The 13,184-nt window shown below is 34.2% G+C and overlaps 1 protein-coding gene across 18 annotated transcripts in view; it reads left to right on the top strand.

Annotated features, from left to right (window-relative positions):
• Positions 1–13,184, top strand: part of DLG1 (discs large MAGUK scaffold protein 1) — a 254,142-nt gene that overhangs the window by 12,013 nt on the left and 228,945 nt on the right. For all 18 annotated transcript variants that reach the window (XM_032406834.1, XM_032406833.1, XM_032406835.1 and 15 more), the window contains exon 4: positions 4,860–5,026. In XM_032406834.1, the coding sequence (XP_032262725.1) occupies positions 4,860–5,026 (167 nt within the window). The remainder of the gene's footprint in view (positions 1–4,859; positions 5,027–13,184) is intronic.

Genomic DNA, 13,184 nt, shown 5'->3' with positions numbered 1-13,184 from the left:
ATCATGACCTGAGCCCAAGGCAGACTAAGCCACCCAGGCGTCCCAGGACTCTGTCATTTCACATGTGATACTAAATTTGGCTGTTTCTGTATTGAAATATTATTTTGCTGTGGTTACATTTTTTCATAGTCTATATATTTTGGTACAGTTATGAGTAGCCCTTATTATTGACGTTGGATATAATTGGCACGGAAACATATAAAATGACTTATGTAAACCAGAATTGAAAAATAATTTTTCATTGTCTATCAAAGAGCTGGTTAATTTTCAAAAATTGTAATACATGGGGGCTCCTGGGTGGCTCAGTCGTTAAGCGTCTGCCTTCCGCTCAAGTCATGATCCCAGGGTCCTGGGATCGAGCCCCGCATCGGGCTCCCTGCTCAGCAGGAAGCCTGCTTCTCCCTCTCACACTCCCCCTGCTTGTTTTCCCTCTCTCGCTGTGTCTCTCTCTGTCAAATAAATAAATAAAATCTTTTAAAAAAATTGTAATACATGTGTAAGTAATAGAAATTTAAAATAAATGTGTGTGTAAGGTTCTGTAGCACCTTAAAATATAGCCATCAAGTTTTTATAGAAATCTACTTTTTTAACTGTTTTTAAATGGTGTTATTTGGTTTTTCAGTGTTAATATATTTTTTTCCTCAATTTTCTCCATCTCTCAAAGACATTGTTATATCACATCTCATTTTTTAATTCTTTTATTCCTCTTCCAAAATGTATTCACTCCATTATTATTCATTGATTGAATGTCTTAAGTGTTCAGAGTAAACTCATTAGTTTAATTCTTTTCATGAAGCTGGTCTTTTGAGAATAACTTGGAATTTCAGACCAGCATTTTAAACAGATTTTCAAGAACTAGGAGAGATTGGGATTATACTAGAATTTGTTTTTGTCTTACATTTGACTTCTGTTTATAGTAGTGACTTCTGTTTATAGTAATAACTTCTGTTGTACTTTAGCTAGTTAGCTTATGGAACTCAATATTATACTCCCCAGTTTAGAAAAACCTAAAGAAAAAGTAGAAAGTAATGTTTTGAATCTTAGAATGTTGTTGTAGAAATACTTCTCTTGTCCCAGTAATAATCTAACTTTTTTCTTTGCTAAATCTTTATAGTTATGATCAGTGATATAATTATCTTCTGACATATAAAATGTAGATGATAAAGAACAGTGACTGCTGATAGCATGGGAAATATAAAATATAAGTACTTTGGAGTCATAAGAAAAGCTCAGTCTGGGTCATTTTTCCAGAGTGCCCTTTTTGATTAGGTGCACCTTTGAAAAATCTTTACTGATACAACTAAAATTGTGATGGAGAAATAATCTCTGAAGAAGTGTTACTATGTTGCTCATCTTTATAGTCCTGAGATACCCTAAAGATGAAGAAGTGTGGTGGATCAAGATGGGATATGGGTCAAAATTAAAGGTGTGGATGTGTATATTTGTATATTTTAAAGAAAAGTGATAATAACTGTGACAGATTGTCATATCAGAAATGGCACCACGCTGTACATGTGTTAACTATTTCAGTACTTTTGCATATGGTTTTAGTTAGCCAGGGGTGGTAACAAATCTCTTTTTAAGTTGGGGATAGATAATAATCTGGTAACAGTTTGGCAATGACAGTTATCCTGACCTCAGTAAGAAACAAAAGATATCTAAATAGCTAAAATAGATACTATAATACCTACATATTAAATTCTGTGCACTTTACTCATTTAAGCTCCTTTAGATTCTTACTCAGCTTTTTTTTTATTGTGATAAAATATATGTAACAAAATTTACCATTTTTTAAGTGTACAGTTCCGGGGCATTAAATACATTCACATTATTTTGTGACCATCACTACTCACTCTATCTCCTGAACCTTTTCATCATCCCAAACTGAAACCCTGTACCCATTAAAAAATAACTCCCATTTCCTCCTTACCCCAGTCCCTCCTTACCCCATTCTTTCCTTACCCCAGTAACAACTGTTCTTTCTGTCTTTTTGAATTTAACTATTCTAGGTACCTCATATAAGTGGAATTATACAATACTTGTGTTTTTGTGGCTGGCTTATTCCACTTAGCATAATATCTTCAAAATCCATCCATCCATTTTGTAGAATGTATCAGAATTTTATTCCTTTTAAAAGTTGAGTAATATTACATTGTTGGTATATACTGCATTTTGTTTTTTAACTATTCATCTGTGGATGAACGTTTGGGTTGTTTTCACCTTTTGGATACTGTGAATAATGCTGCTGTGATCATTGATGTGCAGATATCTGTTTTGAGTCCCTGCTTTCACTTCTTTTGGGCATATACCCAGAATCTAATGCTGGATCAAATGGTGATTCTATGTTTTAATATTTTGAGATGCCCCTGTACTGTTTTCCACAATGGCTGCATCATTTTCTATTCCTACGAGTGATGGACAAGGGTTTAATTTCTCTACATCCTCATTAATACCTGTTATTTTCTGTTTTGTTGATAATAGCCAATCTAATGGGTGTTTACTCAGCTTATTTTAAGCCTGATATAGTTAAAATAATATGCATATTCTCCAGTCCATAAGAGCTCAGATACAACAAATTAGAAAGGACTTTTTTAAGAGATGAGGCATTTCAGTTGACAGCAGGATGTGAGTGAACTTTTGGAAAATTCACATAGGGAGCGCTTTATTCCTTGATCTTCCTAGATAGTAAAACGTTACTCCAGATTATACTAGTCTAGATCTCTGTTGTCCTGTATGATAACTACTAGCTGTTTGTGGCTATTTACAGTAATTAAACATAAATAAAATTATAAAATCAGTTCCTCATTTACACTAGTCACATTTTAAGTGCTTAATAGCCATATGTAGCTAGTGGCTACCATATTGGAGAGTGCAGCTATAGAACGTTTTCATCATTGTAGAAAGTTCTATTGGACAGCACTGACCTGGATATTTGTTAGAGATGTTATTGAAGGGTAATACAGCACTATTTCTGTTAAGTGTGGAATAAAAGGTCACAGAAGGTTAAGATTTCAAACTTGTCTTACAATAATGGAAAATATAATGAAGTTTTTATGTAGTGATGTGGGCTATTTACCTTGAGATTGGTAATCATCCAATTACTCAACACTCATTTAGTGCTTTTGGGGGCATAATTACACTAGGAGCTCTGACATCTTTATTTTCTTGTAGAAGATATCTCCCTCTCTATAGATCTATAAATATATATTCTTTACATATACAAAATATGTTTCTTACATATATAGGAATATATGTCCTACCACAGAGATGTATACATACTCTCATATGTATATCTTCTATAAAAAAAAAAAATCTGTAGTATTTTCAGAAAATAGTCCATATTTAAATTTCCCTAATTATCACAATGTCTTTTATATTCCCCTACCCCTCCCCACCGGTCAAGCCTCAGATATTGCAGTTGATTGCTATGTCTTTTTCGTTTCCTGTATTTTAAAAAAATCCTTTCAAATAATTTCTCTTACTTTTCATGACATTGACTTGCTAAAGAAACTGGCCAGTTGTCTTGTGGAATGTCGCCTTATGGATCTGTTTTTTTTCCCTTGCTTTTTTGGTGTCATTTAACTTGTTTCTCTAGCCTCTGTATTTCCTGTGAACTACAAGTTGGTTCTGAAGGCTTGATTTAGGTTCAGGTTAAGCAATTTTTGGTAAGAACACTTTGTAGCTGATGCTCTGAATTTGAGTTTATTGTTTTTCATGATGGTTACGTGAAAAGTTTTATATAGTAACTCATGGTTTATAAAATACTTCCACATACAATTTTCTCTAGTAATATTCTTAACACCTTAATACTATCTTCACTGTGCTGATCTTAGTTTTTATGAGCTCTTAGAAAGTTCTGCAATTCTACTGGTTATTAAAAGGGAGTTATTTTGTCTCTACTGTCTTCTGACATTGTTTTTTAAAGGAAATATTAATCTTTTCATCATAGAAATAAGTAAAAGTTATTCTGTCTAAATGTTATTTGCAATTGTGCATGATTCTGTACAGGATAATGCCCCACCTTTGCTGTTAAAATAATAATTTCTCCCCTTTAAAAAATCAACTCAAAATATACCACTAGGTGAATAAAGAACTAATAATGGTGAACTTAAGCATTATATAACTATCACTCAGAGCTTTCTGAATGGCATGAAGAATCAATCAGTGTTAATATGCTAAGTTTATATAATTCCAGCTGATAGCGAAGTAACTTGATCTTTTAAATTATCCTGTGCTACTTTAAGTAAATTCATGGATTTTTAAAGAGTTTTGTCATGTTTAGTTGATTGTTTCTAAAATAATGTACAATATTTAATTTACTATTTAACTTTTTTGTTTGCTTTACTTTGGTTAGAAGGACAGTTAAAACTATGCGAAGGGGTTTATATTGAGATACTGGTGGTATAAAGATAAAATATCAGTAATGACTCATGTCTTCAAAACTCATAGTAACGATATTAGCTGCTGTCGGTTAGGAGCCTATTATGTGCCATTGTGCACTTTATATGTATTATACTCAGTCCTTGTAACAATTACACATGATAAAAGAGGCAAGTTATCAGAGGTTAAGTAACTTCTCTAAACAGGCAGCTAATTTGTGATGGAATAGAGATTTGAACTCAGCACTGACTTTGAAGGGTAAAAAGCCTATGACTTTTACACTATGCCCTGCAAGTTCTGATGTGATTGCAACATAATAAAGTGAGAAAATATTCACTGTTTAATTACATTATAAGATTGGGCTTATTTTACTAATCAAGACTAAAATTTTGCTTTTGAGTTATGTTGTTTAGCAATGCATAGTTTAATTAGAAAATCTAAATACTTCTGATTTTGTTTTTTCTTTTCTTCACTTCTAGATATTCAAGAATTTTATGAAGTGACCTTACTGGATAATCCAAAATGTATAGATCATTCAAAGCAGTCTGAACCAATACAGCCTGTAAATACTTGGGAAATTTCCAGCCTTCCAAGCACTACTGTGACTTCAGAAACACTGCCAAGCAGCCTTAGCCCTAATGTGGAGGTAAGATAAAATTTTTCCTGAAGCTATTTTTCAGTAATCAATTTATTGGGGCTGCTAAGTTTTTTCACTTTATTAAAATGGATATTATCTGGAAATATCATTGGATTACAAATATTTTTGAAGAGAAAAGCTCAGAATCTCTGGTGCCCCTTTCTTAATATGTTATAATTGGTTTGAGGTCTGAAATACTTGCTTTAGACTATTAAAAAAATACTTTGTGTGAGAGACCTCAGTGAAATCGTATTTTGAAAAGGTGGTTTTGCTCTGTTTTTTTTTTTGAGAAATAGAATATAGTTTTGTCATCCTGGGCAGATTAGTTGCTACATTTACCCCAAAGATTCTCTGTTTATTTGACTTGAAGATTGAATTAATAAAACTCACTAAAGACTGATTAGTAAATCTTAAGGTTAGCATTGGTTTCTGCATTTTTCTGTAGTTAAAACTGTATTTCTTTTAAGTTTTAAAAACTATTTTAGTAATGTTCTTTTTTTTGTTGTGACAGACCGTTGCTGGTGGAGTTAGAACAGAGATATATGAAGCATTTTGTAATGAGACTTCTGTCTGAGAAACATTAGTCATTTGAATGTGGTTGTCTGACTGAATTTGATTCTAGTCCCTTCTAGTTTGTACTAGAGAAGTGCCTGGAAAATTGAATCAGCCTCTGTTTGGCGAGTAATAAATCAGGCAAAAGTAGCGGTGGGCGGCAACCAGACAACCCTTTGGTAATGAAGTAGACAGTTTCTAAGTTTTCTTTTTTATGTTATGTCACATAGAACTGTAAAATTTTAGAGCAGGGAGCACATCTGATCCCTCTTTTTCATTTTAAGGATTCGGAAACTGAGATCCAAAAGAAAATGAATGACTTGACCCAGCTTATTTAGCTAGTTTGGGCAAGTCTACCCTTGGATTTCAGACCTCTTAACACCCAGTTCCCAGTTCTCTTTACTAATCCTGGTCTGCACTTACATGTTTTTCTTTGATTAGAGAGAGATTCTAGTGTTGTATTGGCTTTGTGTCTTTATTTTTTTATTTTTACTTTTTTAATCACTCTTGGATCATTAAGTTTTCATTCCCTTTTGTTGATATATCATTTGCACTTATGATTGATTCCAAATAGATTTTTTAAATATTAACCAGTAATACAATTTTTATTTCACATTTATTGTCCTAGGTTAAAAATTTTGCTTTGAGGAAACATGTTAAGTTTTAAGAGAATTGAGTTTCTTACTTAATTACTTACTATTTTTTTCTATTGTCTGATTTATTATGTTCAACTATGAATATAAAGCATAGAGTTCTTATAGTTGGTTTGCCTATTTTTATAGGAGATTGTTCAGTTAATGACTGGCTCAATGTAACCAGTAAAAGTAAATGTTCATTAAGGTAAATAAGTGGATAATACTGCAAGCTGGAAGTTAATTTCCATATAGATTTCAGTCAGAAAGATAAACAATGCATTGAATTCCATCAAAAGTATTGGAAAATTTCAGGGGTGCCTGACTGGCTCAGTCAGTGGAACGTGCAACTTTTGATCTCAGGGTTGTGAGTTGGAGCCCCACGTTGGGTGTAGAGATTACTTAAAAATAAAATCTTAAGGAAAAAAAAAAAACAGTATTGGAAAATTTCAACTTTTATAAAATGAGGCACTGGTACTTAGAAATACTCTCTGCAGTGCTGGTTTCTGTATCTCCTAAAGGGTGTATTATGGACATGTTAACAGGAGAATAGGAGAATAAGAATTTTCAGACCATAAATGGCAGGTATTATTAGTTAGGAAAATGGATGAGAAGGAAATATGATTAAAATGTTGCTGAGGGCTTGGCTCATGGAAAATGCTCTAGTATGCTTGAAATTTATACCCATTCATGGATGGACTTAGTAACGGGATCATGAAGATGTGTCCGTCAAGTCCTAGATTTTTTTAAAAAGGGAAAGATCTGTGTATGTCAAATTTGAGTGCAAGCTAAGTTCAGTTAAAAAGAAGTACTGTTTTGCAGAGAGGACAGAATACCCTGATAGATGCTAGTCTGAAAATGTAAGTAGTTTTGAAACACACTGATGGATGAGAGTCATAAGGACTTAAAAAAAACAAAACAAAAAAACCCTGGAATGTTTAGAGATTTCATTTCTATTTTTTTTGAGAGTACTGTAAGAGAAGGAAAGTATATTCCCCTGTTCCCCATTTATTTATGCTTAATTTGGACAGAAAACTTGGCCAAGTGACCTTGACTTGATCTCTTTAGATTCTTGGACACATAATGTTTAGGACTGAAAAGAGAGATCATTTAATTCACCTTATTTAATAGTTTTGTAGGGGCGCCTGGGTGGCTCAGTTGTTAAGCATCTGCCTTCAGCTCAGGTCATTATCCCAGGGTCCTGGGATCAAACCCCACATCGGGCTCCCTGCTCGGCAGGAAGCCTGCTTCTCCCTCTCCGCCTGCTTATATTCCCTCTCTCGCTGTCTTTCTCTCTGTCAAATAAATAAATAAAATCTTTTTAAAGAAATAGTTTTGTAGTTGAGGAGAATCCACTGACCCAAATTAAAACAAATGCAGAGGAAGTTTTTATTTGATTATAACTTGAAAAATAATATGCGAATCATGAAAATATTTTATCTCGTACAAAATTTAGGTTATTATTGCACTTGTGCACTAATTCTTGGATAAAAAAGTAAGGTAATGTGGGCGCCTGGGTGGCTCAGTTTGTTAAGGGTCTGACTCTTGATTTCAGTTCAGGTCATGATCTCAGGGTTATGAAATCCAGCCCCTAGTTGGACTCTGCACTGGGTGTGGAGCCTGCTTAAGATTCTCTCTCCCTCTGCCTCTGTCCCTCCCCTCCTTCTCTCTCTCTGTCCCACTCCTTAAAATAAATAAATAGATAGATAGTAAGGTAATGTTTTTGTGACGAAGTTGCATGCAACACAATCTTACTGTCTCTTTTACTTCATGTTCGCTTTTATAGGGTTATTATAAAGAGGGTTTTTTTGCAAAAAAGTATTTGAGATTGAGCAATTTCCAAGGCATGCTTCTCTTATTCAAAGTGAAAATCTTTGTCTTGTAAAACATTTGTTCACTTTTCTTTCTTGTCCTTTTTTTGTTGTTCTTATAGTTGGTAACTGGTATAACTTGCCAGATTCTCATTTGTCAGTTAATTTGTGCCCTTGTAACTTTATTTCTTCTATGTAGTAAAATGAAAATTAATGCCATTTATTTTTACAGTGACATGATAGTATCCCATTTTCTTAGAACTTTTTTGTGTTTGGTATGTCTGTCTTCTACTTTGAACATGTACCTACCTAGTACGTTGTTTGGAATAATGTTTGCATAATATTAGTGATTGTTTCTAGGTGATGGGGACTTTTTTCTTTTTAGTACTTTGTTACTTTATTAAAAATAATGAGCACATGTCATTTTTATGGAAACAAATCTATCCTAAAATAAGAGTGAATTTTAGAAATGGTAAGGAAGAATATTTGACAGGAAGCAAGATGCAAGAGTAGGAGAAATTGCCTGATTTAATGAGAAATTCCAACAGAAAAGGATGCAGTATCCTGTTTTAGTCCTTTTGGGCTGCTATAACAGAGTATCACAGATTGGGTAGCCTATAAACAACACAAATTTATTTCTCACAGTTGTGGAAGCTGGGCAGTCCAAGATCAAGTCACAGGTAGATTCGCTGTCCAATGAAAGCCCATTTCCTGGTTCATAGTTGGCCCTTTTCTCAATGTCCTCACATTGAGGAAGGGGTGAGGGAGCTCACCAGGGTCTCTTACAAGGACACTAATTCCATTCACAAAGCTGCCTCCCTCATGGCCTAATCACCTTCCAAAGGCCCCCACCTCCTAATACCATCACATTGGAGTTTAGCATTTCAACATGTGAATTTTGTGGGGACACAAACATTCAGTCTATGGCAGTTCTATTTTTGATAATACATTGCAAGCAGACCAAAGAGTCAAAGGTTTTTTTTGTTTTGTATTGTTTTTTAAGTGAAACCATAAAATGACCATTTTAATGATTTTTGGATAGGAAAAGCTTTTCTTTTCTTTTCTTTTTTTTTTTAAGATTTTATTTATTTATTGGAGAGAGAGAGAGAGGATGAGAGCGGGGAGGGCCGGAGGGAGAAGCAGGCTCCCCACCCAACAGGGAGCCCGATGTGGGACTCGATCCCAGGACTCCAGGATCACGACCTGAGCCGAAGGCAGTCGCTTAGCTGACTGAGCCACCCAGGTGCCCAGGAAAAGCTTTTCTAAGCATGACGACAAACAAAATCCAGAAAAATTAAAAGAAAGTGTTGAGAATGCTTAGTTTGGGGGCACCTGAGTAGCTCAGTAGTTAAGTGTCCAACTCTTGATCTCAGCTCAGGTCTCGATCTCATGGTCATGAGTTCAAGCCCTGTGTATGGTGCCACTTAATTTAAAAAAAAAAAAAAGAATGCTGACTTTGTGGAATTTCTTGTGAACATCACAAAGTTTGATTGTTTGAAGTTTGATTATAGAACTTCTGTATCTTGAAAAGATACATTAAACATTTGAGAAATGATATCCTGGGGGGGAATTTGTTACATTTATGAAAAGGACTAATCCCCCCCCCTTCTCAATTCAAAAAACCTCTTTACAGATCAGTAAGGAAAACATCAACATTCTATAGAAAAGTGACCAAAGGATGTGAGTGGGCAGTTTAGAGAAAAAGAAATACCAATGGACCAAATAAGCCTTTGAAGAGATGCTCAACCTCACTTTAAAAGCATGCATATCACATCGATAATGGGAGTATTTTTAACTAATTTGATTGTCAAAGATTAATTAAATATGAGGAAACAGAAACTCATACTGTTGGTAGGAGGTACAGTGGTGCAACCTTTCTGAAAGACAACAGTATATACTCATATCCTTTGATCTAGCATATGTTAGAGATCTAATCACAAAAAATTTTTAATATATAGTTATATATATATGCATGTTCGTTGCAGTATTATTTGTAATATTAATAAAAATCAACAAGGAGGCAATCTAAATGATTATCAGTAAGAAACTGGATAGGGGTGTCTGGCTGGCTCAGTTAGTAGAGCATCCAACTCTTGATCTTGAGGTCATGAGTTCAAGCCCCACATTGGGTGTAGAGATTACTTTAAAAAATTTTATAAAAAAGGAAATTGGATAAACACATTATGGTACAGCCACTTAATGCGATATAAAATAGCAGGCATAAAAGTACAGGTTATATATCCTTTATATGTTATTAAATGATTACATACCAGGAGGTATAATATGACTATAAAAAGAAAAAAAAGTATTGTTTTACACACTTAGTCTGCTTTCAGTAATGTACTCATTTTCAGTTATCCCTGCTATCTCCATGCTCCACGTTTCAGCGCTTCTGAGTTCATCTTCAGGGGAAGGAAATCATTGGACTGGGTAGGGAAGATAAATTCTTTTCCCTTCTCTTTGACTTATGATTTAGTGCTTTAAAATAATCCATCTGCTTTAATTTAAGTAGAATTTTAGGAGATAGCAGAGCTAAAAGCATATATTTAGTCCACCAGGTTTAATCTGAAGTCCTCTAAACATTGACTTGAATTATTGAAGTACTGGGTAGTATATATACATAAAAGTGCACAAATCATAAATGTATAGCTTGATGAATTACTGCATTGTGAATATACCAGGTCAAGAAAAAGAAAATGGAATGACTGCTAATGGGTTCTGGAATTAGATAGTGATGATGGTTGCACAACTCTGAGTATACTAAAAACCAGTGAGTTGTATGTTTTAAAATTTGGTGAATTTCCTGGTATGTACATTATATCACATTTTAAAAAAGAAATATACCTGTACCCCCAAAATCTTCCTTGTACCTTTCCTAGTCACTACCTGTATCCTATTTCTCAAAGAACCATCCTGATTTCTAACACCATAGATGTGTTTTGCCTCTCCTAAAACTGTATTCAACAGATTCGGGCAGTATGTACTATGTCTAGCTTCTTTTTTCTTAAATTTGAGAATTTCATCCACAAGTGGAAGTTTTTTTGTTCTCTGTGCTGTATAATATTCCATTGTATGACAGATAAATATACTGTAGTATATTGATGGCTATTTGTGTTTTCAGTTTCAGGTTAGTGCTGCTTTGAACATTCTTTTATAGTCTGTTTTGCCATAGCACAACCTATATATTCTTAAAAATCACTACACAATGCAAAATTGTGCAATAAAAACTACAGGGCTTATGTAGAAAATGGAGTTAGAGAATCAAAGCTCAAAACTTGGTGAGTGACATACATAAAAAAAGATATATCTTAATAAAAATGGCAGCACAGTTTCATATATGTTAAATGGTTAAGGAGTACATACGTACTACAATAAATACGGCATTTTACTTTAAAAAAAAAAATCTTGTTTCTTATGGGAGTGTGTGTCAGGGTTGCAGCTTGTGAGTTATTGCGCAGTGCTGGCCCAGGAATTTATCTGAAATTGGATGTAGAGTTGTTAACACAACAGGTGTGGGTGAGTATGAATCCTAACATTCAATAAGCTAAGGTCTGAAATTTGTGTTTTTTGTGTATTTCTATATGGTTTGTTTCATCTGGGTGCAATTTTCTGTTCTCACCAAGTGTTTCTCGTGGACAAGATTGGACATAAGCAAACATGAAATTTGTGTTAGCTAGTATTGTTCCCTAACACATCAATTGCATTGGAACAAATTTGCTTTTTCAAAATGTTATAGCAGAACTGTGTGCGTAGTTTTTGGTGCACCCGTGTATGCATTTCTGTTGTTTACATACCCAGTTGTGAAAATGATACGCGTATGTTTAGTTTTGGAACATAATGACAACAGTTTTGCAGAATGGTTATGCCTGATTTTTATAATTAACCACCAGTATGTGTAAGTTTCAGTTGCTTTACAAATTTACCAACACTTGTTAATTGTCAGTCTTTTTATTAATAATATAAATTATTTCAGTAGGTGTGTAGTGGTACTTCATATTGTATTGCATTTTCCCTATCATTAACAAGATTAATAGTAATACCTTTTCATATGTTTATTGTTCATTTTGCTATCTTTTGTGAAGTGTCTATTTAAGTTTCTTACCTTTTTTTTTTCCTGGATTGTCTTTCATCTTACTAATTTGTAGATCTCTTATCTGGATACGATTCCTTTGTTGGATATATGTATAATACATATGTATAATGTACATTTTCTCCCACTTTGAGGCATGCTTTTACTAATGATATCTTTTCAATATTTCTTTAATCTAATAAATCTAATATATAACCAATTTATGGTTAATGCTCTTTGTGCCTATTGGAATGTTTTTCAGCTTCAAAGTCGTAAAGTCACCCTACTTTATTATTTGTCAAAAACTTTTTATTTTGCTTTTCACATTTATATTTGTAATCCATACTGCAATTTGCAAAACTTCACATGAAATCAGCATTTCAGTGCATCTCTATTCTTGGCACTGTAGTATAAACCACCCTCTATTTTTGCCTAGATTATTGTAATGGTCCCTTTAATTGGCCTATCTGCATTCACACTTGTACCTTTTGAGTTTATGACCACTTTGCCTCCAAGATTATTTTTATAAAATGCAAATCATTTCATTACCCTTCATTGGCTTCTATTCCTCTCAGAATGAGGTGAGACATCCCTAATGAGACTCAGAAATCCTAAATTATTTGACCACTGCCTGTTTTTCCACTCATCTTCTAAAACTCTTTCATTCTTGGGGCACCTGGGTGGCTTAGTCATTAAGCGTCTGCCTTCGGCTCAGGTCATGATCCCAGGGTCCTGGGATCAAGCCCAGCATCGGACTCCCTGCTCAGCAGGAAGCCTGCCTCTCCCTCTCCCACTCCCTCTGCTTGTGTTCCCTCTCTCACTGTGTCTTTCTCTGTCAAATAAATAAAATCTTTAAAAACAAACAAACAAACAAAAAAAACTCTTTCATTCTTTGGCCACTGGTTCCTCTTAGTTCAGGGTTGCCACATAATAATTCCTCGGCATAGGAAGTTCTTTCTTGCCAACTCCTGCTTATTTTTAGCATTTTATTTTAAATGTCAGTTCTTCAACAGACATTGAGCCCCTATTATGTATCGCGCGTTGAACCAGGTGCTTGAATAAGTGCAAAGATCCCTGTCCTCATGGAGCATACATCTAGTGGC

This window comes from Phoca vitulina, unplaced genomic scaffold, assembly GCF_004348235.1.
Source record: "Phoca vitulina isolate PV1807 unplaced genomic scaffold, GSC_HSeal_1.0 scaffold8, whole genome shotgun sequence".
NCBI lineage: Eukaryota > Metazoa > Chordata > Mammalia > Carnivora > Phocidae > Phoca > Phoca vitulina.
Note: the sequence above shows the minus strand (reverse complement) of the source record. Positions and strands in the feature narration are given on the sequence as shown.